This window comes from Larimichthys crocea, chromosome XII (genome assembly GCF_000972845.2).
Source record: "Larimichthys crocea isolate SSNF chromosome XII, L_crocea_2.0, whole genome shotgun sequence".
NCBI lineage: Eukaryota > Metazoa > Chordata > Actinopteri > Sciaenidae > Larimichthys > Larimichthys crocea.
This window is the reverse complement of record NC_040022.1, coordinates 8,822,060-8,848,455: the sequence shown is the minus strand read 5'-3', so window position 1 is coordinate 8,848,455 and position 26,396 is coordinate 8,822,060. Positions and strand designations below refer to the sequence as shown.

Genomic DNA, 26,396 nt, shown 5'->3' with positions numbered 1-26,396 from the left:
GAGAAGCAACCCACTGAGATTAAGGTGTTAGATTAAATCTAACAGTGATTAAATAACCAACCATTATATGACTGTGGCAAATTAATTTCCCCAGTGTCATGTCAGCCTGGCTTACATGGTGTATCTGTGAGCTGCTGATATTAGCGGCAGTCATACCAGCTTTGGAACTAGAACAGCTAACCTAGTGGCTGGTCAGAAGCAAAAATGAAAAAGAACTCCCCAAAGACAAAAAAATAATTTAAGGATGCCAAACACTCCATTTGCATTCCAAAAAATGAGACCCTAAAAACAGCTTTTAAGAGAAACATTCATGCACTTCTCCAAGTAAACACAGTAAATCTTACATAAAAGAACCTCTTCTGTGCGTCCCCCTGTCTGCATTTGTAAATATAACCGTCACTCAGCCCATCTGAGCGTGATGTAAGTATGGCTGCTGAGGCTATTAAGTCTGTGTCACATGAAAGCACGCTTAAGGCGCTCCAACTGGCCATAGCTGGCATTTATATGGTAAGCAAATAGAATATCTACCATGAAAATTAGCTTTTCAAAGTGAAAGAAGAAGCTCAGCTCTTCTGCACATTCTGTGAGATAAATATCTTAGAAATGATAGAAGCTCACATGGCAGGTGAACTATTTTTCTTTTTTCTTTCTCCCAGCTGACTGTTTGAATTGAGCAATCTCTGCCAGCTAAAGCACAATTTGGATTAGCAAAAGCCCCACTGATCGGTCAGCTCAGCCCGTAATGGAGCAGCTTAGGCCTTGTCTGCATGATTATAACATTCTTAGCAGCCTATTTCGTTGCATCCAGATGTTACAGTACAAACGTGTCTGCCTCTCTTTAGGCTGAACACAAATTTAGATCACACGGACATAAAATGATGCACTTATTAAACAAAATTTCTGCATATCACATGTATTTGGACAAGAAACCTAATTGGAGCCGTGCTGCGGTTTCTACTAAATGTCTAAATCATCTTTTGTAGCTGTAAAAGATTAATAATAATAATTCAGAACATTTAATTCATTGTAAAAGTTATTATCTTGGGCATGATTTTGCTGGTTCATCTATTTGCTGAATCAAAGCATCACATTGTCAACTTTGTTACGTTTTAACTACTTTACACGGGACTTTTTAGCTGCGCCACTTCCCTGAGACATGCCGGCATGACGAATGTCTTTTAGTTAATTGATATTTAGCAGCTCAGTAATTTTGCTCACACTTTGCTTTTCATTTGCCATAAAGTTGCATTCATAAACTATATTTTTCTCTTAGAATTTATTTTCAACAGTTCAGGTTGTGGCTGCACTTCAAATCAGAGATCCCCCTAGACTGTTCCAGCTGTTCTGAAGAAAGAAGTTGTCCGTCATGTCACATATACTACCGTGTGTGAAACAGAGCATTCACCTACACCAAGGATTTAAGGGTGTATTGTTAATAATAATAGATAGTGATTCTCAGCCGCTTCCTCAGCACAATCAATATGCAGGTTCAACAGGCCGAGACAAGGTTAAAGGTTTTAATGGTTCATCAGTAGTGTTGTCAATGATGGAAATTAGTTGAAAAGGAGATTAAAATTGTTAAAAATCAATTGTTTTGTTTTTTTTATTCGCAAATGACAGTTCCAGTGTTTGTTCCAACTGTGTGGTTTAGTTGTTTTAAAAGTGCAGTCTGGCTAAAAAGTGCCCCAGGCTCTTCTGATCATACAGTATTTTCAATAACACCCCCTCCTCACATTAGTCATCGAATCAGCAAACTTTTTTTTTTTGTTTTTGTTTTTTTTCCATTTATGAGCTCGTTTATAACTAAAAACGAGTTTTATTTACTAGCTTCAAACATTAAAGTGAATGTTTATGAGCGGCACGCTCAGGCAGCAACACTTTTCCAGCAGATTGCTGCAAGGCAGCCCACAGCTTTATGAATGCAGCACATCGAGGAAGCAATGAGATAAATGTTGTGCTTTTGCATGCACAGTATAATTGTTTGGTCTCACAATGCTGGGGTTATCATGCATGAGTGAATCAGGATCTTTCCCATTTCTTTGCAGTTTATTTTTTTTTTAAAGTGAATGCTATGCCAACTGCCGTCATGTGTACATCCAAAATGGTATGACTTTTATTAATTAGAAAAGGAGTTCATATTTCCTGTCTCACCAGTAAAAATCTGCAGCTTTAAAGGATCAGTGTGTACGGTTTAGTGGCATTTAGCGGTGTTGATTGCAACAGCTCACCCTCTCCTTCCTAGCGTGAAGGAGAAACTACACGCACAAAAATGCACAGCCAGTGTTGAGTTTGTGTGTTTTGGGCATGGTGGACTCTGTGATGTCTGTAGATTAAAAAAGGCTCATCAAAAACATAACGACTGTTATTTTCAGGTGATTATATACTCATGAAAACATTGTCATTAAGCATATTATATTCCATTTCTGCTATATTCTGTAAATATAGCCCCCTAAATTTTACACACTGGACCTTTTTTTTTTTTACAGTACAAAACAAGGGGGAAACAAATGTCCTGTCAGGGTGTTTGGAAATAATAACAGATCCAAGAAGCTCCTCCTGACCTGTTTTCTCCCAATGTCAGTTTCACCAGCTTTTCCTCATATCTACTGAGGACCCTTTTCCAATCCCTTTCTCTCCTCTATGGCTACACACCACATCAATATTTTACAATGAGTACTGTGCTGGGCCAACCTGCTCAGATGATCTGCCACAGCCACTGAAAAGAATTTAACGTATGCCACAGTGTTTGATTGGTATTTAAGGTGCCTTTGCAGCACACTGCACACTGTCGTGCATTTTGTGTGTGTTGAACATATGTAAGCGGTCTTTGGGGCGAAGAAATAAAGATAGAGGGAGCAGGTAAACCTCTCATACAAAATGTAATAGATTTATTCCTCTCACTTTTGTCTATTGGGAGCAAAAATCTTAAAAGATTTCCAAATGCAAAGACCAAAGTACTACACATTCCCAAGCACACAAGATATTCCTCAGTATAGAGCTAGGTATAAAATACCCGGAACCTAGATAATATTAAAAAAGGATTAACACATGGCTGTAGTGCTCAGTGACGATGCTATTACCAGGAATAACAGCCTGACAGTATCAACATGCTGTAAAATAACCTAACTTATCACACATGATTCACACCATGTTTAAAATGAAATACACTGTTTACAAATGCCTATCAGCACAGGATCATAAATTAAATGATGCAAAATCACACACCCCAGCAGGTTTCCACACTCACCCGCTAGAATAGACTCCCCTCCCACCTCAAGAGAGAAAATCATTCCCATTCGTCACATTTAGTTGCTGACCAGTTGCAGGTGTAAATTGCTTTTTGAAACTTGTTTTAAAGCCCTTCAACTTGTGCCGCTATTTAAATAGCAGGATCAACACACGTTCCGATGACGTGTCAGGGTGCCGTGGCGCATGTTGCCATTATAACAAGGGGTCAAACAGGAGCCACAAGGTATTTCTAACACCTCTTGTGATGGAGCCACTACTACAATGGACATAGAGAGGAATTACAATTCAATGACATTTTTATTCAGTTATTACTCCACTACTGTTCTTCATTAAATCACCCCTATGATTCAATTTAGAACAAAGGGAATTATAATAGAAAATGTGGAACAAATTGGACTGGAAAAGAGCAGGATCAGACACTGTAGATATGAACCTATAGTGTTAATGAGCTTAATGGATACATAACAGCGAGGTAACACACACGTTATTATCAAATCTTTTAAGGCTTTTTTTTCTATTTCTTTGACACACAAGTACTTCACATAAATCCTGTGCATGTGATCAAGACCTGATCTTGTCTTCACTGTACCAAGAATAAAGAGAGGTATGCTAGAGGCAGTTATTATCACTGATGAGGCTGGACATTTAACCGTGATAAGTCCACAGAGGAATTGAAACAAAAACTCAAGGCCGGAGACTGTATATACACAGAAACTCTTCAATCATAATGTATTCCATATTAGTTAGAATTCAAAGCTTTGGATGGTAAGTTAGCCAAGCTAGCTTATCCTTTCTGCTGATCATAAATATTTTATGGCTGTGGATAAAATGTGTCTGTCATCTTTATTTCCTTTCTCATTTTAATTCACGGCAAAGTAGGAGACTCACACACCATTTATCCCTGTGAAATCCCCGCTGAGCTTGAAAATGGTTTGTGATAGAGAACGTTCATTTGTTAAACATGTTAATTTTGTGCTGAATTTTAAGTTCACATACAGTTTCAGGAGCTTCATACTTTCCCCCACTTTTTTAAAAATGCTATTAGTCCAAAACAAATCAGTCAAAGCTTGTAAAATGGGAAAATCATCAGACAAAAAGTACCATTAAGCTTTGATGCACCAACAGTGGACAGAGATTCTGGGTTTGTGAAGTGAAGCCAACACAGAAGTGTCTTAAAATTGCATTCTTTCTCATGACCAGCAGGGACATCTCCACTGGCTGCAAAAAGAAATCTAATTGTATTGAGTCTCATGGGGAAATAACCTTATTTCACCCATTGTCTTATTGATGTTCATTTAGGAAATTATTGTCCATTTTCGAATACAAAAGAGAATTAGGCAGGGCATGGTGCGTGGTTACATTTTGATTAACGAGTAATTCTCAGTGAGTCTGTCTGTCCAGCACAGCACTGCAGGCTCATGAAACTCAGATCAGCTTGGATACAAGAATAATACTGACTAGGCGGGCTCGCATTACATCACCCACCAGCTCAACACTGATCCAAATATGATCACTTCTGGCTCCAAAAAAAACTAAGATGGCAATGGCCATAATGCCAGAATCAGGTCTTTAAAATGAGAGAACCATAGTTAAAATGCTGCCATGATTAGACTTGAATCCACTGCTACCATTTTGCTAATGAACAAGTCAAATGATCTTGTATAAATATTATTAAAATTATATTTTGTAGTCCATTCTGTCTAGTTATATATTTGTGCCATTGCTGCAGTTTGTGTTTAAATTTCTTTGTGTGTCTACTGGAGCTTACAAGCTACATTTTCCATTGTTGTTACACATATTCCGTATAGCTTTCAATAATGTTGGTAGACTAACAAACACATTTAAGGAACCTTGGTTGAAAGTGTAAATACCTAAAGGTTGATACAATATGTAGACCCAGTGGTAGTATTGCTGTTCTCTGAGCAGACTGACGCTGACATTTCCAAACTGTTTTAAGGCACACATTACCAATTTTAGTGATATGACAAATGGAAAAAGTAACAAGTTTGCCTGCCATAATTTTGCCCTGATATTCATCCTGACATTTTGTGAGTTACCTTAAATTTCCACTAAAGGAGAAAACTGCCAAATGCTTTGAATCAAGCTCTGTCTGTATTACTGGATATATGTACTAATGTCTCGCACAGAGAATGGTTTGTGCAGCCTCATCCTTTGCGGTGTCATACCGACCTACAGCTCCATAATGAACTGGTAAAAAAGAAAAAAAGAAAAAAAGTGGGAAACGTGACTGTGATAGGTAATTTCCTGGAAAGGTTCATGTTCAGGTGTTTAATTGATAGTGCTGCCAAAAAAAATAACCTCTTGGATATATATATAAATATATAAAAAGACAGACAACCTATCTTTCCTGTAAGCTTTGCTGCACCAAGTTCAATGGACCTCAGGGCAACATACAGAGAGAAGCAGGTATTATATTAACAGATCATATTCAAAATTAAACCATTTTTGCTTCCTGTTGCAGAGGATGAAATCAGACACATGCTGGTAAATTTGGTGTCTTTAATGACTTGGTTTATTCCATTTGTTTCTGATGATGACTTCAGCCATATGGCCTAGCTCTGATGGAAAGCAGTTTATATCTTCTGTTGCCTCTTGTTTATCCAGATAGTAATTGATGCCCTTCAATCTTGTCATCTCGTCAGATGCTGTATCACAGACAATATGCTGCGCAGTGTGTAAACGGAAATGAAAAATACCAAATGCCAGGAATATTTTCATTTTGGAAATGATATTAGTCATCTCACATTTGGACTTCAATTACCTCATTCGAAACCACTTAATACGAGTGTGCTTCATTAAATGTCATGCATATGTCATGTAACGAATGAGCAATAAATGAGAATTTATGTAAAAATGTTGCCCCGTATGCTGTGGTCAGACAGTGCAGAGTTTTAGCTGCGGTCAACTTCAGTGAAATGATTTTTATCCTGAAGTGTCGGCCATTTTTCTCAGGCAAGGAAATCTATCATGTTCAAACTGTCATATTAATTGGTTCTGCTTAACTGAGCCGGATCTGCAACATTTCCTGGATGTAAATTTTAGCCTTTGACTCGGATGTATTCAGGTGTGACTTCCAATTACAGCTGGCCATTCTGTGCTTTTCTCTGAGATAATACTTATTTTAAGAGTGTTTTAGCACTGTTGGAAGAATATTTGGAAGACTGCAGTGATGAATGAAAAAAAAAACATGTTGTACTGAGAGGATATGAACTGTAATTTGCCTATTGATTGGCCTGTTATTGCTGTATGTATGTTCGGTTTCTGTTTCAACTTTGTCACTAAATGACACTGACAGTGTGAGGGTGCGTTCGCTGCTGCTGCAGAGCAAGGGCCGGCACATCACGACTGCTTGTTTTTTTGTAGTGGCAACATCAATAACAGAATATCGAGGACAATTGTGATCAAACTGAATGAGTCTAGCCTGAAGTGCTCTCATCAGCTCATCCAAAAGGCAAATAAACAAACAAGCAAAGAACAATAAAAAAGAAAATAGTCTTTCAGAGGAGTGGCAGACTGCAGTTGTTTTATTAGAACAGAGATGAGTCATTATGTAAGAGTTTTATTTTTGGTCTAAGGTCTGTGTTGTATATTTATTTCTAGGTATGTGAGTAGAAATCTGTCTTTTTTTTTATAGCAAGTAATGTTAAAACTAGACACAAGAAGTTAAAAAAAAGCAATATCCTCCTTTGAGTCTCTGATTTGAGATAAGATTGCTTCCATTTTCTCACAGGACTTTAATACAGTTAAAAATAGACTCATTTTTTCCAGCTCATATGCACTGTTATGGACTAATGATGCAGGATTCTAAACATCCTCATAGTTTCCTTCGTCGCCCCACTTTATTTCATGATGTTTTATGTCCAAAGGGCATGTGAACAGAGCTTCAGATCTCAGCACTGCAGTCTGGTGATGTGGGGAGAGAAGTACCTGGCTTGCTCACTGTTGGAAGTGGTCGGTCTTTAGGGGATCGCAGGAAGAGAGCGGGGAATAAGGTTTTGATCAGGACCAGCTGTCACTTCTGTCCTCAACTATTCTGTTCAAGCCCACAGTCCTGCAGAAGTACAAGTATAATGGGCTTATTTAGAGTGGGGAGGCTGCTGTGTTTTAATTAGTTTCACATTTTATTTATTTATTTCTTTTTTGCCATTCAACAGACGTGGTTTACTTGTCGCTAAAGCTAAATGTACTCAGGAGTATTAATGTAGATTAATAACATTATTTATTTATGACTGGATCATTTGGTTTAAAATCACACTTCCAGGCTCAGAAATTGATTTATTCCTGAGAGATCTGTAGGTGACTTTGTGTACTGTAGGTGAGATGATGGACTCAAAGATGCAGTCTGTGATCCATCAAGGTCCAGGACACTAGAGGAAACAGTACTGTGGCACACTTAAGGGAGATTTAAAGATGTAAAACAAGGATATTCAATTAGAAATTCGCTTGGGCCAGATTTAAATCCAGGAAATGTAGACAGGCCAGATATTTTCAGCAGTCTATTTAAAACCTTTTTTAGAAAAAAAAAAAACTGAAAAATATGTGCTGTTTAGTCTGTGGACTCACTGACTGCTATAGACATAACAACGACTTTTTTTTAGTTCTTCTAAGAGTGTTTTAAAAGCATCGGCAGCTAGAATTTCAAGCCTGCAAATAGCTGACATCCCAGACAGGTACATTTTTAAAAGTGGATGTCTCACTAGTGTTAATGAATCATCATATACCTCATTCACATGGCCAGCATGCATTCTTTCATGCTTTCAAGTCCACGAATGGCATTTTCTTCTTTGCAAAGATCCAGGATACAGAAAGGGAAGCTGCTGTAGCTCTCCTATGGTCTGTGCATGACGACACCCGTGTAAAACAGTCCGGATCACAAGACGCAATCAAGCTCTGCACTTTAACATCCCTCTCCTTGGATCCCTCAGGAAAGTTTGTCTGGAGATTTTAGTGTTTCTCAATGCAGCGTTTTAGAATATTATATAATTGAATGCACTCATTGCAAAGGCATTGGTTTTGGGTTTTGAGATTGCAGTTAACATTAAAAGTCCAGACAGTATTAAAATGATGCCCACTCAAACCAGCGAGAAGAGCCAAAAGAAAAATTTGAAATACACAAGACCCTAAAACCGGTTAACCAAAACAGTTCAAACTCTGACGGAATATTTTGTGGCCATAAAAGATCCCATCACTCATAGCAAGAAGTTGATTGAGAAAAGAGCCTTCAAGACAACCATTGTTGACATTTACCTGACAGCAACTGTTGATGATGATGAAATGCAAACCGTCAGAGGTAGAAGTCGGGTGAGAATGTTATAGCTCTTTGATTTTAATGGGGTGGACAAAGTATTGGAAATTCTCAGCATGATGAAATTCAGTTCAACGGCACCACAGATTACAACCTCCACAACGACAATGTTTCACAGTGAAACATTGTAGCATGCTGTATTGGACTGCAGACTATTAGACTAGTTTTAGCTATATGTGTACCTAATAAACGGGATTGTATTGATGAATACTGGATATATGACTCAGCAGGAACCATGAAAAGCAAAGAAACAGATTGACTGGTTTGGGAATAAATGTGTGTAGAATATGAAGTACACTGATTGGAAAAGGAGGTGTGAATGAAAAGTGTTAGAGCGAGGTGGCCTTTCTGCCAGAGCTTCATTACGGGTCCAATCTATAACTTAAAGAATGTGAAGATAAAATGGATCAGAAAGATATGATGGAACATGTTGCTGCTCTGTCGCCTTTAAAGGGACAGTTCACTCTAAAATGTTTTGGTGTGACTTGCCTTTGCTCAAATATAATGGAACTAGATGGCACTCACCATCACGCTTGTGGTGCTGAAAGCGCCAACACAATTAAAACTCAATAGTCTTTTTCCAGAGACATTTGGTTACCTTGTTGTGAACAGTTTCATCTAGAAACTATTTTGTAGGAACTCACACCAAAACACTCCAAATCTAGATGGAGAAATAGCACTATAGTTAAGAGGAAAATATGTAATCTTGAGTCTAATCGTATTATTTTATACTTTTATAAATAAAGTTGTATTAACAGAGAATATTTGTGTAGAAAAATCAGCATCAATCCTACAGTAGGCCTTTGTAACTCACATAATTAGATCCAGTATAGTGTCAAAGCAAGCCCACCTGAAGTATTTTTTTCCTCTACAGCCCAGTGGTGAGGTCAGCATCAGGTGAGAAAAACAAAAACAAAGCAGACTCCCCACCATTACCCGAGTGTGATCCGATCACTGAGAATGGCAGCATACACTCACAGTTTGTTTTCCTCCACAAAGTTGCACCTTGCCCGTTACAAAACAATAGCTCCCACTCCATAAGAGACCCACCAAGACCCTTAGCTGTGGCCCGTAGGCCTGTTTTCCTTCATGTGTGCCAAACATGTGCACATCTACTTGTGGAGAGCTGAGTGAAGAATGATTCACTTGACTAATGGTTTTATTTTTTTTCACCCAAGTTCTCAGGAAACCAATGTCTTTGTTCTACGAGCTTCTGTAATCGCAGACATGTCACTCAGGGTGTCATAATAGGATTGTTCATTGCAAACTAACCACAGTATCTCTCACTTCAAATGTCTTGACTTGACTGTTGTTGATGAATTACACCCTCGATTGATATTTGCAATCGGACTCAGTAACACCTCCAATACAATTACCTGCCTGTACTGATAGCTTAGGCTGGTTTACTGAGAAGATGCTCATACTTAAAATGAATTCAATGTCTTCCAACGGCTTCCTAACACAGGGATTAGTCTCTCTTGCTGGGTCAGTATTGACAGAAAACGAACAAACAAACTAGAAAAAAATAAATTGACATTTATACATCATCGGATTATTTTATTTTTTTAGGAATTATTCAGAGGATTACAGTAGTCTGCCCACATTATCAGCACCAACTCCAAAATGTGCTCTCTGAGGACTCTGGAGCTTATTATGAGTGCACTCCTTTAGAATAATTGATTGTATTTGACATGACATGGAGGAAGCTCGGCGGATTGATACTCTGCTGCAGAGTCGTGATCAATCCAAATGAGAGACTGGGGGAGCTTTTATTTCTCTGCCAGAGTTTATTAGACAGAACTTTAACTTCTCTGGAGAAACGATTTTCCTCCAGAAACAGCTTGGACCTATTAGTATCTGGGAATGTAAATTAGCGTGATCCCTCACCTCATCATGCCTCAAAATATTCCCCGTACTCTAGTTTGACAGAACGTAATGAAACATTGAGTTAAATGCTTGGGCATGTTCCAGATTACTTTCGCGAAGGGCGCTTAGGCATGAAGAGTTGTGATTATCTGCGAAGATTAGTTTCTGTCTTAACAAACACGAAAATTTGCTGTGATTTGGTATACTGCACGTTCTGAATGATGAATAAACCTTTAGAGACGTCTGGACATGCTCGGGATCTGAGTTTCATGTGGAGTGGGTGTGAAATGGATTTCCTTCCTAAGTTAAAGTACACGGCCACAAAAAGATTGGTGAAATTTATTTTTAAAAGGTTGATTTTCTCCTTTATTATTTATTTGTTTGACATGTTTTAGCTACATTTAATGGATCTGCTTGCAAGGGAATTTGTCAGCATTTTTACGAATTATAGAACGGTAATGAGACTGCATTCAGATGTTTTCCTGGGAAATTTAATGGGTCTCGACTGTTTTCTGTTCAGTGAAGTATCACGGAGTCACATTCTGCATGAGCTGATATTAGTCTGTCTGTATTATTTACTCGCATCTATTATATCTCTCATTGCAACAAAGGCAATTGTCTTGTAGGCATACTGTAGCATGCCTCTCACAGAGAAGCAAACTGTATTCCAACGGGTAGAAGAACCATTTAAAGGTTAAAAGTTACTCCACGATCCAAGTATGAGGCACCTTCATCTTCATGCTTCTGTTTTGTATGTAAATATAGCTTTGGACATGTGATGAAATGTGAGAAAGTAAATGTTATGTGGTATGTTCTCAGTCTGAGGAAGTAAACAGCAGATGGTGCGCAGGGCCTCTTTAGCACTATGGATTTTATTTACCTACCCACCTGAATGACCTGTGTTGAGCTGCAGCTGATGCAGGGAGAAAAGAAAAAAAAAAAAAAACGCTTAGAAAAAAATGAGACCTAACAGTTTGCTCTTGTTTACTCCAGTTCCACTAGATTGCAAGGCCAGAGGAGTCATTTACCATGCACAGAGAAATTAGCTTGTTTATCAGCGTTTTGATTTCCGTCCCGCCCCGCCGTCCCTCTGACATTTTAGACGTACATGATCCATGACTGATTCCCAATCAAAATGAAGCCTCAGTAACGAAACAAAGTATTTGGCTTGTGCAGTATTCATTGTTTCATAATTAAATATATGATAATTAGCATTCAGCCCAATGAGGACAGTAGCTTGTTATGTGCATGCCTTCAAAAAGGTAACCTTGAACACTCTACATCTGTCCTGTCAATTGGATATGCTCCAAAGATGCACGGCACATTACCAGTGAGACGCTGCAGCTCATGTCCATACAGTAGGATGCCGGTTGTTTCAAGGTGATTGGCTGTAGTATGTTTTTTTATTGCCATACATGGCGATGCTGCACCCTCAGACCACCTACTGTACTTTGGAGTTCAGTTAAATGGCAGACAGAGTTGAAGTCCTTGAAAAGGTTACAAAAATCTTTAGCCATTCATTACTGCGAGTCAGGAAGTGGAAAGTGATGGAATATAATGAAAACGAATACTCTTTCTAGTCACTATGCTATCTGTAGATATGTTTAATATCCCATTACAGGCCCAGAAGTAACCACAGTTCTATACTGTCAAGAGACAAACATAATCCGGAGGGAAATTACCCATCAGGAAGGCAATACTGTTACTGAGATGCAATTACCAGGCCACTTGTGAGACTTTCAGCCCAGTATCCATGGGTGCATGTGTGTGTGAGGGTGGTCGATATGTGCATAACAGCTCTTATGTTTTGCAGAGTAAATTGGATTCTTTGCTGGAGAACAGTTAATTTAGAATATGTCCAAGATGCAAATGATTGATGTGACTATATCGTTACAACTGTAGGTTTTGGGTGCAGGGCAGCCTAATGGAAAAAATATTGCAGGGAGAAGGAAATAGCTTTTATCATAGAATTTATGGAGAATTTTCCTGCACTAACTCTGTGAGACTCCAGATGGAATAATTTAGATTTTTTTTGGTTGGCTGTTTATATATTAATTTCCAAGCAAATATTACTTAATTTGTGGAGGCAAAAACAGTGTGCATGGTTAAATTCTGCCTCACTTTACATTATAAATTAGATTGCGGTCGCTCCTGTGCTGTTAGTAGTTAAATAAACTGCATGTCTCACAGAGGATTTAATGTACCAATTTAGCACTGAATCACATAGCCTACAAACAAAGAAAACTGCACGGATTGGAATGAACATCAGTGTAAACATTTGATAAGGATTTGCTCCAGGCAAATGCTATGCTTTATTATTGATACAAAAATAGAAACCGTAGAAACAAGACTTGCTCCTGTGCGTATGATATACTTGCCTCTGAACCGACATATCCTGCAACTCATTCTCACCGACCAAGTTGAACATAATATTCGTGGCAATGGCAAATGACTTCCCGTTATCCCCAGGATACATTTCTCAAGTCGGCGACATTTCTATTGTACTACAAATTATCACCTTGAATCTGATAATTAATCACTGCTGCCTTCAATGAACGGCCCCTAACCTTAAACATGGTACAGAGAGGAGAAGAAAAGAGCTGCCTGCACCCATTGCATTGAAAGTGCATGTGCTTAAGAAATAAAACTGCCTGCACAGAGTGTGAGTCTTGCATGCATAATAAATGTATGACAAAACAATACCCCAGGCACCCCAGTATTAATGATATGCAGCAAACTCATTATTAAAGTTCCCAAACAGCTCCTGGAGTAACACAGATGGAGTCAATTAAGCAATGAGCATACTTGCTTGCCTGCCGTTTCATCTTCTTTCTTTTATCTCTTGCATATTACTCCATGGATGTAATTAGCTGTATGTTTCTCCTCACAACATAATGTCCAGTGATAATAACAGTTATTTTCACTTGTAATTTCAAATAATGTTCTGCTTAATAAATGTACCAAATTTGCTTGCACTGTGTCCTTGGGTATTTCGTTTGTACGGGAAGAGGTTCTAAGGATAATACTGTGCTAAGCTGCTTTTGTCTCTTCTCCTGTTTATGTTCCCAGAGACCTGATGCCTTCAACGCTGGAGGGGCAGATCACCATGGAGAAGACGCCCAGCTACTTTGTAACTAACCATGCCCCAAAGCGCATCCACTCCATGGCCAGGGACATCAAGCTTATTATTGTGGTGCGTAATCCTGTCACTAGAGCCATTTCAGACTATACACAGACTTTGTCTAAGAAACCTGAGATCCCAACCTTTGAGGTTCTGGCTTTTAAGAACCGGACGCTGGGACTTATAGATGCCTCATGGAGTGCGTTGCGTATAGGAATATATGCGCTCCACTTGGAGAGCTGGATGCAGTATTTCCCTCTTTCCCAAATGCACTTTGTCAGCGGGGAGAGGCTCATTGTGGATCCCGCAGGCGAGATGGCCAAAGTGCAGGACTTCTTGGGACTCAAACGGATCGTCACAGACAAACACTTTTACTTCAATAAAACTAAAGGATTTCCGTGTCTGAAGAAGCCAGAGGACAGCAGTACTCCCAGATGCCTCGGCAAGTCTAAAGGGAGAACTCACCCTAAAATTGACCCGGACGTCATTCGGCGACTGCACAAGTTCTACAAACCCTTTAACATGATGTTCTACCAAATGACCGGCCAGAACTTTGAATGGGAGCTGGAAGAGGACAGTGAATCTCGTAGCTCTCAGGACTAGTAGACTGCGGCATGGCACGGCGCAGCCACACCACCAGCCTTCTAAAAAAAAAAAAAAAAAACTGAAAAAAAACAAACTACTATTGTCTCGCTTCGTCTTCAGAGAGTGCTTGAGCACGCCAATCAATCATGGCTGTCTTTGCAGTGTCTGTATCCATTAGCAAGAGTTTACTGACATGCTTTTTCTCTCCCTTCAATACTAATGTTGTTGATGATGGCAAATCATTATTGTATATACTAAACATAAAATATATTTATATTTGTGAAAAGGAGATGATTTATTCATTTTGTTTTTAAAGCATAGAGCTGATATAAAAATCCTGTTGACTATGGCAATGCATGCGATGAGTTAAGTGTCCTTACCTCATGAGCCCTAAGGGTAAACTCTGCCTGTTTTTTTTTTTCTCCCTTTACTTTCCTGCAGTTTGTTGCCCTCACACCCACTCACCAGCATTCAGTACAACAAGATACTCTATTTCAATGGCTCAGGCCATGAAGTGCTCTGTAATATGTCTTTTCACATTGTCCTGCTGCTTTAGAAGAAAGAGAAAAGAGAAAAATGATAGACATATAGTACAGTGATCTTTTGACATATGCTCATCTTTTTAGTTGTCCATCTTTTGAGTGGAGACAATCCTTTTTTTTTGTCAGTCTAAGTTTACCAAAGTGTTCATTTACTCAGTGCCAGTATTCTGGTTGCTCTGCACTCATTAATTGCACACATATTCAATAAGAGAGCTGATGTAAAGTGGCCACCATTCAATAATTGGATTGTTTCACTGCATTGTTGAACATTAGCATACTGATGACCATGCACTCAGATGTGGCGCACTATCAGTGGTTTTGGCATAATTTGACAAATGGATCCATGTACTACAAATATCAAGGGTTAGAAATGGATCAAATAGTTCTTTATCTTGACAGAAACAATTTCCTGTCGCCAAAACGCACCCAAAATATCAGTTAACTCTTGCGGTCCTCGGATGTTTGCCTCGTGACCCCTCTTCTTGTCACAGTAATCCATGTCAACAAGGGTGAAGAACAACACCGGAAAGACTGAGCAGAAGTTTGTTAACAAACATCTGCTACAGCACGGTCTTCTGTCGTTAGAGATTAATGGTGTGTTAAATAAACCGCTGCTGCTGGAACAATGTCAATGTCAGAGAGAATTTGCTGTCAAGAAAAAAAAGCTACATACATGCCCAGGTAAATTACCAAGCCATTACTGTGTGTACTTAACTTGAATGAGATGATGCCTGCCAGTGAAATGTGCTGTAACCAGAGGTTTACTACCAAACACTTGTGATCAGCAGGACGAACCGGGACGGATGCTTCTGTTGAACAGGGTTTTTGCTGTGAAATGCTCCTTTTTACTCATGCAATGAAATAACAACATGATCCATCATCTTTTCTTTATTATTCTGCATAACCCACTGTGCGTCTGTCTGTTGTCTCTGGACTTTCATCAATTGAGACAATCAATACAGTCAATGAGTCAATAAATACAGTCTGCTACACATCACTGGTTGCTACAGCTATGATGCATTGCTCTGTTAATCCTCCCTGTTCTCTGGCCATGGATGGCTGGATTGGTTCACTCTCTGCAGACCTCTCTGTCACCCTGGGGAGGCCGGCACCAGCAGCTACTTACACAGAGCAATTGATTCAATCAAAGTAAGCACTATACTGCCCTTTGTAGCACCAAGCCTGAACACTTACCTCTGAGTCTCACTATCCCAGAGTCACAACTTCCACTTTGAGGCTTTTCTGTGCAGCCATCCCTTGGTGTTTTTTTTCTTCTTTCTTTTTTTTTTTGACAATCTCTCGGTCTCTTTGCACTTTTACCTCCCCCTTTCTTCTTTCTCTCTCTCTCTATCCACACTTCTCTTTTTCAGAGTGGATGTGGTATGACGTTGCAGCTCTCTGTGTGAAGATAACTGCATGTAAGATGTGCTAATCATACATTTAAGAAAAGCCTTCATCGTTACTTATTAATTCCCGTTTTTTTTCCAAGCCTTAAAACATTTAGAAACCACCTTCCAAACCAGACCGTTACACTTACTCAGTGTAGAGATGCTCAAAGAAATCCACAGAAGGCACCCTACAGTGTTATTAGGACAGATGAGGACTCCATTCCCCATGAATATGCTCTTTCACGTTTACAGGATCACGCACGCATGAGGGAATTCCTCTCCAAAGTGAAAACCTGGATCGAACCTCTTACCAACACAAACACACACACACCTTTTTCCTTTGTAGCTCATGCTTGTTTTAGGTACAGGCGGAGTGCTGTGATACATCCTGTGAGAGTTACAACGCATGAAAGACATGCTAAGCTGTCCTTCATGTGTTCCTCCCGGTGGGGGTCATGCCACGTTACGTGGTTCATCAGTGTTTCCAGCATCAAGTGATGATGAACAAGCAGCGCCTGCTCATCAAACTATGAATTTCAAAAATGAAGAGCAAATTCATATTTGTCAGCTGTCAATGAAAACTTGATAAAGAGCTGAAATGGTTATTCACGGCAAGGAAAAGCTACCTGGATTCGTCTCGGAAATGATTAGCAGTTGCAGCTTGTGTGTTTATTTTTGGTTGAAGGGCTATAATCTGTGCTTTAAAGTGTTGTATTCAGTTTTCTGTTATATGATCTCTAATTATATACTGCCTGAGGGCATAATGAAAGGGTACAGCAAGCTCACTTTGAACCAAACCAGTGTCAATACTTGCACAAAAAAAAACCTTCAGTGAAATCTGCTTTACTACCAACTAATTGTTTCTTTCATTTCATTTGAGTGAAACATTAGATGTAAAGAGCCACACTTTACAACTAACTTTGCACCTAATCTACTCAGAAATAGTCTCTACTGTAAATGTCCTTTTAGTCCACAAAAATCAACTTTTGAGAAAAACACATGACATTAAGATTTAGCTATGTTTGACATCACCCATTGGTATGAGGACAACCATTTTGAAGCCTTGAGTTTGGTATTATGGCCCTTGCCATCTTGGTTTGACCAGTGACCATGTTTGGATGAGAGTGTGGTGATAAAATGGTGATATGCCTGATCTGAAACATTCTCATTTTAAAGCTGAAATAGGTTTCTGAACAAGATTTCAGGTGAGAAACAGACATGACATAACAATGTAGCTACACCCTAAAGCATACCCCGCTTAATCGTCGTATTTCACTCTCGGTGGGACTATAATCTACTAAGTGAACATCATGCTGTATGGAAGAAAACTTGAAACGACTGATTGAGACCATGAACTTGTGAGTAAACCATTTAAGGAGGTAATAAATCAATGAGGGAATAATAGTAATTTCAACATAGGACTCTATATAATCAGACCATATTTTTGCAGCCAGTGGAGCGGCCCCCTGCTGGCCATTAGAAAGAATACAGGTTTAAGACACCCCTGTGTTGGCTTAGTTTCATAAACCCAGAGGCTCTGTCATACTGCAATAGTATCTTCACGGAAATGTTGTCTCAGACGCTTTCTGAATTTAGCTGCTATCCATGCAACAAAATCATATTGATAACCAAATTAAGGATTAAGCACAATCCCCGCCTCGCTCTCTTTGTCTTTGGGTGTGTGGAGGGGTGATGGGGTGTTAGAAAAATGAGGACATTGCATCCACTGGTTGCCAAGGACAACCTGTGACTGAAGATTTTGAGATGCACAACGCAACATACAAAACATAAAATCTCCTCTGTTTAAGCAAGGCGTTTCCACGTTCACAAAATTTTCCATGAATCTTAAATGTATTTAAGTGCCGCCCTGCTTTGTGGAGTGGAGATGATATTCCACCCCATTTCAGAGCTGAAAAGTATGTTAAAACGAGGACTGAAATTGCTGCAAAAACCGTTACAAGGTCTATAACAACAGGAACAAAATAATTTTTTTAAATGTCTTCATCCACACATCACAATATCCTCAGATCAACAATTCTTGCCATTTCCACAAACCAGAGTCGGTACCAGGGGTACTCATTTCATCTGCTGCTGCTTCCTGAATCAGAAACTTCCTCTTCAACCACCTCAGGAGAGGAAAAGCATCCTCTCATAAATCTTGACTCAAAACCTCTTTTCTCCTCTTTGGGTGATTTTCCATCCACACTATACTCTGTGATTCCTGCCTGCATGCAACATGCTTTACAGGAACTAAAATTTCATTTAATCTTGTGTGTTTTTGTAAATGCCTAGTCGACGCTTGAAGGCTCTAAATGCCTTTGAGCTTAATATAATTGTCTATGGTTTTACAAAAAAAGAGTGTTTAAAACTGACCAAAAAGTCAATTTGAGTGCTAGGAATTGAGCAGAGATGGAGGTCGACTCATTATTGCAGAAAAGTCCAGCACATATGAAGCTATTTTTACACTTGCGTTGTTCACTATTAATTCAGTTTTCTGTCTTCTGTTAACTAATGAGATGCTGTGAGATCAGTGCGGGTATTGTGGGATATTTAAAAAAGGTCCACATGAGCTAGGATGATTTCAAAAGCAAAAATTTAAAAAAGCCACTCAGCATCTGCGCTCACAGCTATCATCATCTTATCATCAATTAAGCAGTAATCACTAAAAGATAAATCTGTTGATGATGTAAACCAATAAATTGGGGGATCATAATTAATGTATGTTTTTTATGAAATCAACAGAAAATCACATTGGCTGCTCTAATTGTGCTATGATAATGTGCAGTAATCCAGTCGCAACTGAATAGTATTAACCCAGCAGTCTACTCCACCCCTCCTCCTTTATGAATCCTCACAACAACAACAACAACAACAAGTCTCTTTATACAGGATCTGGATCTGATGCTTCAAGCCCAAGATGTGAATTGGTCTTTTAGACGGTTTTCATGCATCACTGGTTAAAACTGGCATCTTCAGTCCTAGTCTAAATCATCCAACCGGTTTCCATTCTAATTAGAGAGAGCAGGTGACTGCAATTGACTAGCTGGCTGGATAGAACATTCGCAGTACTTCATTCTGCCTGGATGACCAGGATTTCAAAACACCGTCCTCCTCCAACTTTCTCCAAGAAACATTTTTCCAAAAAATGTACATGAATGATTTAAGGAGGGTTCTTCTCCTCCTTAGCCTGCACTCCTCTGTGCCCTGTAGCTCTTTTCTTTAACTTTACACAATGTTTCTCAATATAATGACTCATCAGAGACACAGGCATTTGTCAGTGAGTCCTTGAGCGTTACATTTTTGTGATTTTCCGATTAAAGAAAAAAATAAAGAAATTATGTCTTTTTCTAGCCTCAGGTTTTGGTAGAAATGTACATTATTTTCTCCAAAGCAGGGAGAAATTTGACATGTAGTATATCAGATTCATATTTTCAGACTGAATTTTTGAATTCCTCATCCTTTATTCAGCTCCCAGGAGCCCAGCTTGCGAAGGGCGAAACACATAATACATTAGCTCTTTTATCTTATTGCAGAAATGTTTTTATCACAACTGAAAAATCTGTTTTTAACAACCAAAGGCTGACAGACCTTTTCAGACATTTTCTGCATGTTCAGAAAAGAACAGATAGCTACACCCTTCATCGTAGCATAATTTGTCTTTCCTCCAAGGTAAACATTCTTTTAGGTCAACATTAAAGTCTGACCTATGCAAAACTCTATATACTTCTTAAAGAAAGCTTGTAGAAACTGCTAAGAACATTATGTAGCTCACATGCTAATAGATTTAAAAATATTCCTGTTACAGACTTGGTACAGCGGCTACTATATAGTTATGGGAAGGCTTAGTATAGTATATAAATGCAGAAAATATGACAAAATATAAAATCTCACAAAAAGGTACATACGTAAAACACAACTCTGCCATGCTGCTTGGTTGAAAGCCTCTTGGTTAAGCAGTGGAAATACTTTGATACAAATCAATTTTTGGTTTAATTGTTTATTTATTTGTTTATTATACAGTTGAATGTGGCACAGCAAAAATCCAGGTCCAATCTTAATGGACAAAGTTATTTTGGAAGTTTTCAAAATAATTTAACCCTTGAAATCAATTCGGCACCTTATTTACAAACAATTAGATTAGGATATTGTTATTACATTCATAATATGTATGCAAAAAAACTGCAATCTGCAGCATCTTGGCATTATTTCATCATGATATCCTGACTTCCAGCAGTACATCAGTGGTGTCACAACCCAAAAAATATGAATATATAAACTTTTGTTACGCTTAGAAAACGCCATACACCATAAATTATGTTACAGATAACTTAAATCTGCAACAAAATTTATGGTGTATCATGTTATTGAATATTCCATATGGCCAGAGGGGAAAATGTATGTATTGATATAAGTTGTAGTTAGAAGCAGATCAAGGTTTTACATTTTCCTTGAATTGCCTCCCCAGAGTACATGAGGTTGAAGACCTGACTAGATGATCAGTTCTTAGGTGGTTTAGGTCACTGGGTACATCTGACATGTGTGAGGAAGAATAAAATAGATAGAACAAATGAGATGAGAGTGTGCAGTGCAGAGAAAGAAAAGCGTAAATCTAAACCTATCCATGGAATAACATTTAGTGTTGTTTTTGCACTCTGATGAAATACTTTCACTTAAAATCCAGAGGTAATTATTACCTTCTCATGTCACTGCATGAGGCTTAGATATGCAAACAACTGGCAAAAGCCATGATACAATTAATTATTCTTAGTCTCTGTGGGGAGAAAATAATTTCTACAGCTCTGGTCCCTGGGTTCTTACAGTAAATCTGGCCCACCAGGGCAAATATCCTGCAAAGGTTTGATCCTCCCTGACAGAAAAACAAGCCACACCTAGATCTGAATCTGTATCTACCAAGTGTGAACCATTAACTATCAAAGAGGATCAGAAGGAGGATCAAAACCAGCACTTGAGGAGCAGAATTGAATGTCTAGGCTGCAGGCCTAAGCAGGGGCTTGTCATGAAGCCCAGTGCTCTCCCGGCAGAAAAGCTTGTTTAAGGTGTTCCTTGAACTGAAGGCCACCATACAGCACAATAGAAGCAAGCAGTATTCTAGTTTATCAAGGCACTGAAACAGAAACTCTCTATTTTAGTTCTGAAGGTGATGGACCCCCTGCAGGCTGCAGGTTGGATTCAGTCAGATTCATATCCAGAAGCCTCAGTGTTAATGAACATGATCAGGAAGTTGGCTTAAGAACAGCAAAATATTTTTTTTGTGTTGGGAAATCCAAGGATTTTGATGCTACTTTTGTTAAAAATACACCATTATCAGTGTGATAAATGTGTTCATACAAACACAACACACTGACTATGATGAGTGGTATCAGTTATGTAAACGTGAAATATTTGCATAATTGGAATCATTCACATCTGTAAGATGTTGTTGAAACAAAACAAATCCTCAAAAGATTTGGTGTTAAAAATGTGGTGTAATCTTTAACACCAAAAGATCTTTCTTCTGGTGTTAAAGATTACAGCTTTAATGACAAAAACAAAACAAAAACAAAAAAACCCAGCAAAAACAATTTCTCCAGGACAGAAGCATACACGGAACAAAAACTTTTAACTATATCCCACTGGATGAAAACAAGACTATGAGGTAAAAGGGAGGAAAAGTTTGAACTATTTCTTTGCAAATACTGGTTAGCCTAAAAACTGATGTTTGGAGAAAATGGGGTAATGCATTTCACAATTTCAATATGCTACCAAAAACAACAGGGTTAGGGAAAGAGGCTTTTGGAAAATATCTCAAAACTTGCATGTTAATGAAGAGCATATAACATATATGTCTCCATTTATCACCAGTGCTGGGGTACCGCAATGCACTTACTGTATAGGACACTTAACACCCACTGAAAAGGTAGTTAAACAACCAGCGTATGGCCTTTGGATTGACTAAAGTACAATAAAAACAAATTCTTTTGCCCTTTGCTCATGGCAGTTATTTATAACTTTATAGGTTCTGCAGACTGTGCGTTGATCACACCATTATCCCCAAACATCCATTTGTTCCCCAGTGCTGTGCCCTGTATGCATCCAGTATTTATAAAAATGGTTTATTCCTTCTTTTCCTATAAAATGCAGCTCCCAGTTGTTGCTCCCTTCTTCCCCACAGTCTTATTATCTTCCACTGTACCTACATTTCAGTAGGAGTCCGAAAAATATTTGATAAGCACCAGATTCATCCAAAAATGAATATCCAAATTTACAGGATGCATTTTAAAGTGTCATGCATTCAGTAAAATGCAACAAAAACAGTGGATATTTTCTGAGAAAGTATCAGTTTTGAAAAAGATCAGTTCAACTAAATGAAAAAAAAAAAGTGAAATGAAAAACAGTAAATGCACTCGGGAACTTTAACACAACCCCTGCCTGACCTTTTCTTTCTGTTTTCAACTTTTAAAAGCAGAAGCTTGTTTTGTACTTTGTCAAAATGGAGTCACCTTCTGACACATTAGCTTTTCTTTCTTTAAAAGCTTTTCAGCATCATCACACTATTTCACTCAGTCTGCTCCTCATCTCAAAGCATTGGCACAGCTCAGCTACTGTTCTTTTACACCATTTACATAAATGCACACAATAGGATGGGATACAGCAGGCGGAGGAACCAGCATCTCTGGTCTGCAGTGGAGATCTCTGCATGCATTCATCAATACCAATCATCCTGCTTGTGATTCACTAATCATCTTTGAATCTCATCTATTGGGGTCTAATAATGAAAACCACCCCAATGGCCTAACTAGTAGAACCAAACTGTGTAGTTCTCCTCAGGAAACTTTCTAGGAAGTTAATAGGAAATTATTTCCCAACATGAAGGTCTGTTGTTCCCAGGCCTTCGCTGTGCTGCCAGCAATAAAACACCCTAAAAACTCAAGGTTTCCAAAACAAAAAGAAAAATACAATCTTTCAGAAAACACAACCCTGTAGTGAAGTAAAAAATTTGGACATTTGTGATTTTGTGAGGGGGGCTGCTTCATTAGTCTGATTCTAGAAACAGGAACCAGCTGTCTCTTTTGCAAACATTTGGTTTGTTTTTAGTCGTGTGAAAAACTGTAAAGCTACAGGCTGATACCAATATGAAATTTCAGTTCTGATACAGACTGACTGGTTAACTTTGAAGAGCTGTTCAAATGAAGAATTGACACATGGATCAACCCATCTCTAGAGGTTTCTCTAAGTCCTGTCTGACTCCCTGCCAATTAATAACCCAGAACAATTTTCTGCAGAGACATACTTCATGTGTATGAATCACTCCTGAAATCACTTTTGGGACCTGCTGATAGTTTAGCTCCTCAAGACTCCAAAAACAGGCAGGCATAAGAAAAACCTTCGGTTTCTTCAGCAAGTCTTATAATTTAACTTTTACACTGTTAGAAAAAGAGCCTCCACTTTCAAATGTGTGAATTTTGGTCCTGAAAAACATACATTACTATATGTCAGCCAGCACAGCATATGGCCTATAATCATGTTAAATTATATCAAGTTTTACCAAGTATAAAGGACACTTTGTTACAACTCCAACAGTTCTTATATTGGCCGTGACCTCTAACAGTCAGGATCACTCAGCACAGGCCATCTGGTCAAGGGCTTTACCAACAGATGCATTATTTTTCAAATCAATACCTCCACATCCCAGAAAGTCCTGCTTTGAAAGAAGACTAATTTCGTTATCAATCCATGCAGGTAATGATCTCATTAATTCACTGTTGATTCATTTTCAGCTGAGTGGATATTAACCTTTTGCCAGTAATCATTAATTTTCTGTGGGAGAGGTGTGGTATGTTGTGATTGGAGCTACATAAACAAAACAATTAATAGGCTCCCGACATTAGAGGTCCTTCATGATGTCCAGCTGACTTCTTACACTCAAATGATCGATTTATTGATCTCCACCCCCAACCCACCTCCACTAGAACTCCTCTAATCTCTCACCTCACACGGAGTATGTTTTGCCCCAGAAGTGACAAGGGGGGTTATTTGTGCTATTTTGTGTAGTCATGCATGTATTTTGAGGACAATTATCATGCTCTGAATACTCATAACTTTGCAGCAGGCAACATTACTGCATAGCACCTGGTCACTGCTTCCCAGTTTGCCTCAGACTAAATGCACCGATGGCTCTATTGTTCTGGAAATTGTTATTTTATGGTAAAAAAAATTACTAGTCTTTAAAACCATGTATATAATATTCTTCTATAACTATATATAGATCATAGGGACAGATTTTAAATCATTTTGATGCTTGACTTGTAATCAGGTGAATGGAGTCTAAGTCACAAACCCCCAACTATTTTATTGATTTTGGTGATTCAGTTTCCCGATGGACCGTAACGTAAACTGCCATAAACTATAGCTGCTGTTATTAGTTGAACTGGACAGACTGTAACTTCGGAAAACTGGGGGTGTGTTAGTGTTTTGGACCACCAACAAGAGGAAGTTTTCATGGCTGAGGTGGGTGCGGTGAGGGAATGCTGACACGGAGCTGAGCTGGTGTCATGCCAGAACCGGAGCTGAACAAGTAGGCTATACAACTCGGCTCAGCAGCCTCCATGGACATAACGGCAGAGACGAAGAGACCGAAGAGAGTGTTGACAGAAGAAGCAAAAAAAGAGGAGAGTGAACTTGCAAGAGGCCTCTGGAAAAGAGTAAATCTGGGACTGACTTTAGTCGTTGGCAAGAGCTTCGTGAAATAAAAGGCTCATGACAGACACCGAGTTGGGCTTCTTGCTGTTGGAGACTTAAGTAATATTAGCTGGCTGCTATATCTTGTGTTGTTGTACCTGCTTGATGTTTGGCTGTTAGCAAAGTTGGCGACAGCCTAGATCAGAACTAGTCACAGTAATCATAATCAACACATGTACAGTGAAACTGCGCCCTGAAGCTGGGGGCGCTAAATTGTGTCTACATAATGTCACTTCAGTGGTGATTTTCCCACATGAATTCTTTATCTCCAATCAGAGATTCCACAAGAAATTTCTCTAAGAAGATACCAGCAGCTTTCGTTTACCATTGTTTGCAGAAATCCAAAAAAAGAATCCTTTATTCTTGAAATTGCAATCAAGTTCTGTCAAACTGTAGCATGACTAGCACTCACTGTCACTGCTGCTGTACAAGCACACTGCACGGCTCACAAGTGATTTTTTAAGTGATAGTAATTACAGTTTCCAGACTATCCTGAAATTCTTATCCTGTTCACATTGACTCCTCGAGTCTCTCCCTTTTCACTCTGTAATATCCAAATGCTTTTGGACAAGTGAATACAATTCGTACTGCCCATCTTTTCTTCTAACCCCAACCTGTGCTTCAATATTAGGAAATATACAACATAATACTGTGAATCACATTCACTGTTTTCCTTTTCAGTACTCCTCACACAAGCCTCACTTCAGTTTATGGGATTCCAAACCAGAATATCACACTCTTTCATTTTTACTGACTGCTGTGAAAGACACCGACAACAGGAGTCCAGTAAATCCTCCACCAAACAGGGAATTTTACAGAAACAAGACAACTGGAAAAAAGGTGCATAAAGTGTATGTGCTCAGAATGGTAAGGGCTGATATGGTGCAGTCAAGTTTAGTATAGAATACAACATACTTTCTGAAAGATTTCTATTGAAAATATTTAATGGACAACAAAGGAAACGCTCATTATTCATGTCACTGTGGAGCACATAAATGCTTAAAAACTGTGCAAAGATCTGAGGAGATGAAAAATACTCAAGAGTATATCTGAAATAAACCAGATTACAGTGTTCTGGCGGAGGAAGAATACTTTGCGTAGGTAGAGGAAAGAAGTGTGTGTGTTGTTTAACACAGAGACTAAACGGAGGCAGAAACTTTCACACTTCAGGGAATCAACACCCATGGCCCATTGTCTGGCACTAATGAGGGTATTTTGTGTGGGTGAAGAGTGTCAAAAGTGTATGCATTCATTTTCCAAATAGATTTTTTGTTAATAAAAAAAAATGCAGGAATGCAAAATATGAAACATTTCAGTAAAAGACATAAAATTATAGTTTGGATTTAGGAACATGTCAAGTGTGTAAGTCAGACACAGACAGACAGCATTGTAATGGAAGGCAGTGCATGTTTGAATAATAATTAACATAATTATTACATTACATGAACAACATCCTACAGGGGACTACAGGGGGAAGTAAAATATTGACAATGACAAGTAAAAGATGAAATGTGTTTTGTAATTATCATTATTTTCCTGATATTAAATCAAACCTCAGTCAAAGCTGGTCATGAAAGCTG

General features: G+C 38.7%; 1 protein-coding gene and 1 long non-coding RNA gene across 2 annotated transcripts in view; one reads left to right on the top strand and one right to left on the bottom strand.

The window, feature by feature from the left end:
• hs3st4 (heparan sulfate (glucosamine) 3-O-sulfotransferase 4) overlaps positions 1–15,721 on the top strand; it is a 69,775-nt gene extending 54,054 nt beyond the window's left edge. The window contains exon 2 of the mRNA XM_010730580.3: positions 13,511–15,721. Coding sequence (XP_010728882.1) covers positions 13,511–14,165 — 655 coding nt within the window. The 3' untranslated portion in view covers positions 14,166–15,721. The remainder of the gene's footprint in view (positions 1–13,510) is intronic.
• LOC113747008 (uncharacterized) overlaps positions 14,813–26,396 on the bottom strand; it is a 31,089-nt gene continuing 19,505 nt past the window's right edge. Inside the window, exons 2-3 of the long non-coding RNA XR_003463283.1 lie at positions 15,884–16,087; positions 14,813–15,807 (exon numbers count right to left, since the gene is read on the bottom strand). This is a non-coding gene — a long non-coding RNA (uncharacterized LOC113747008). The remainder of the gene's footprint in view (positions 15,808–15,883; positions 16,088–26,396) is intronic.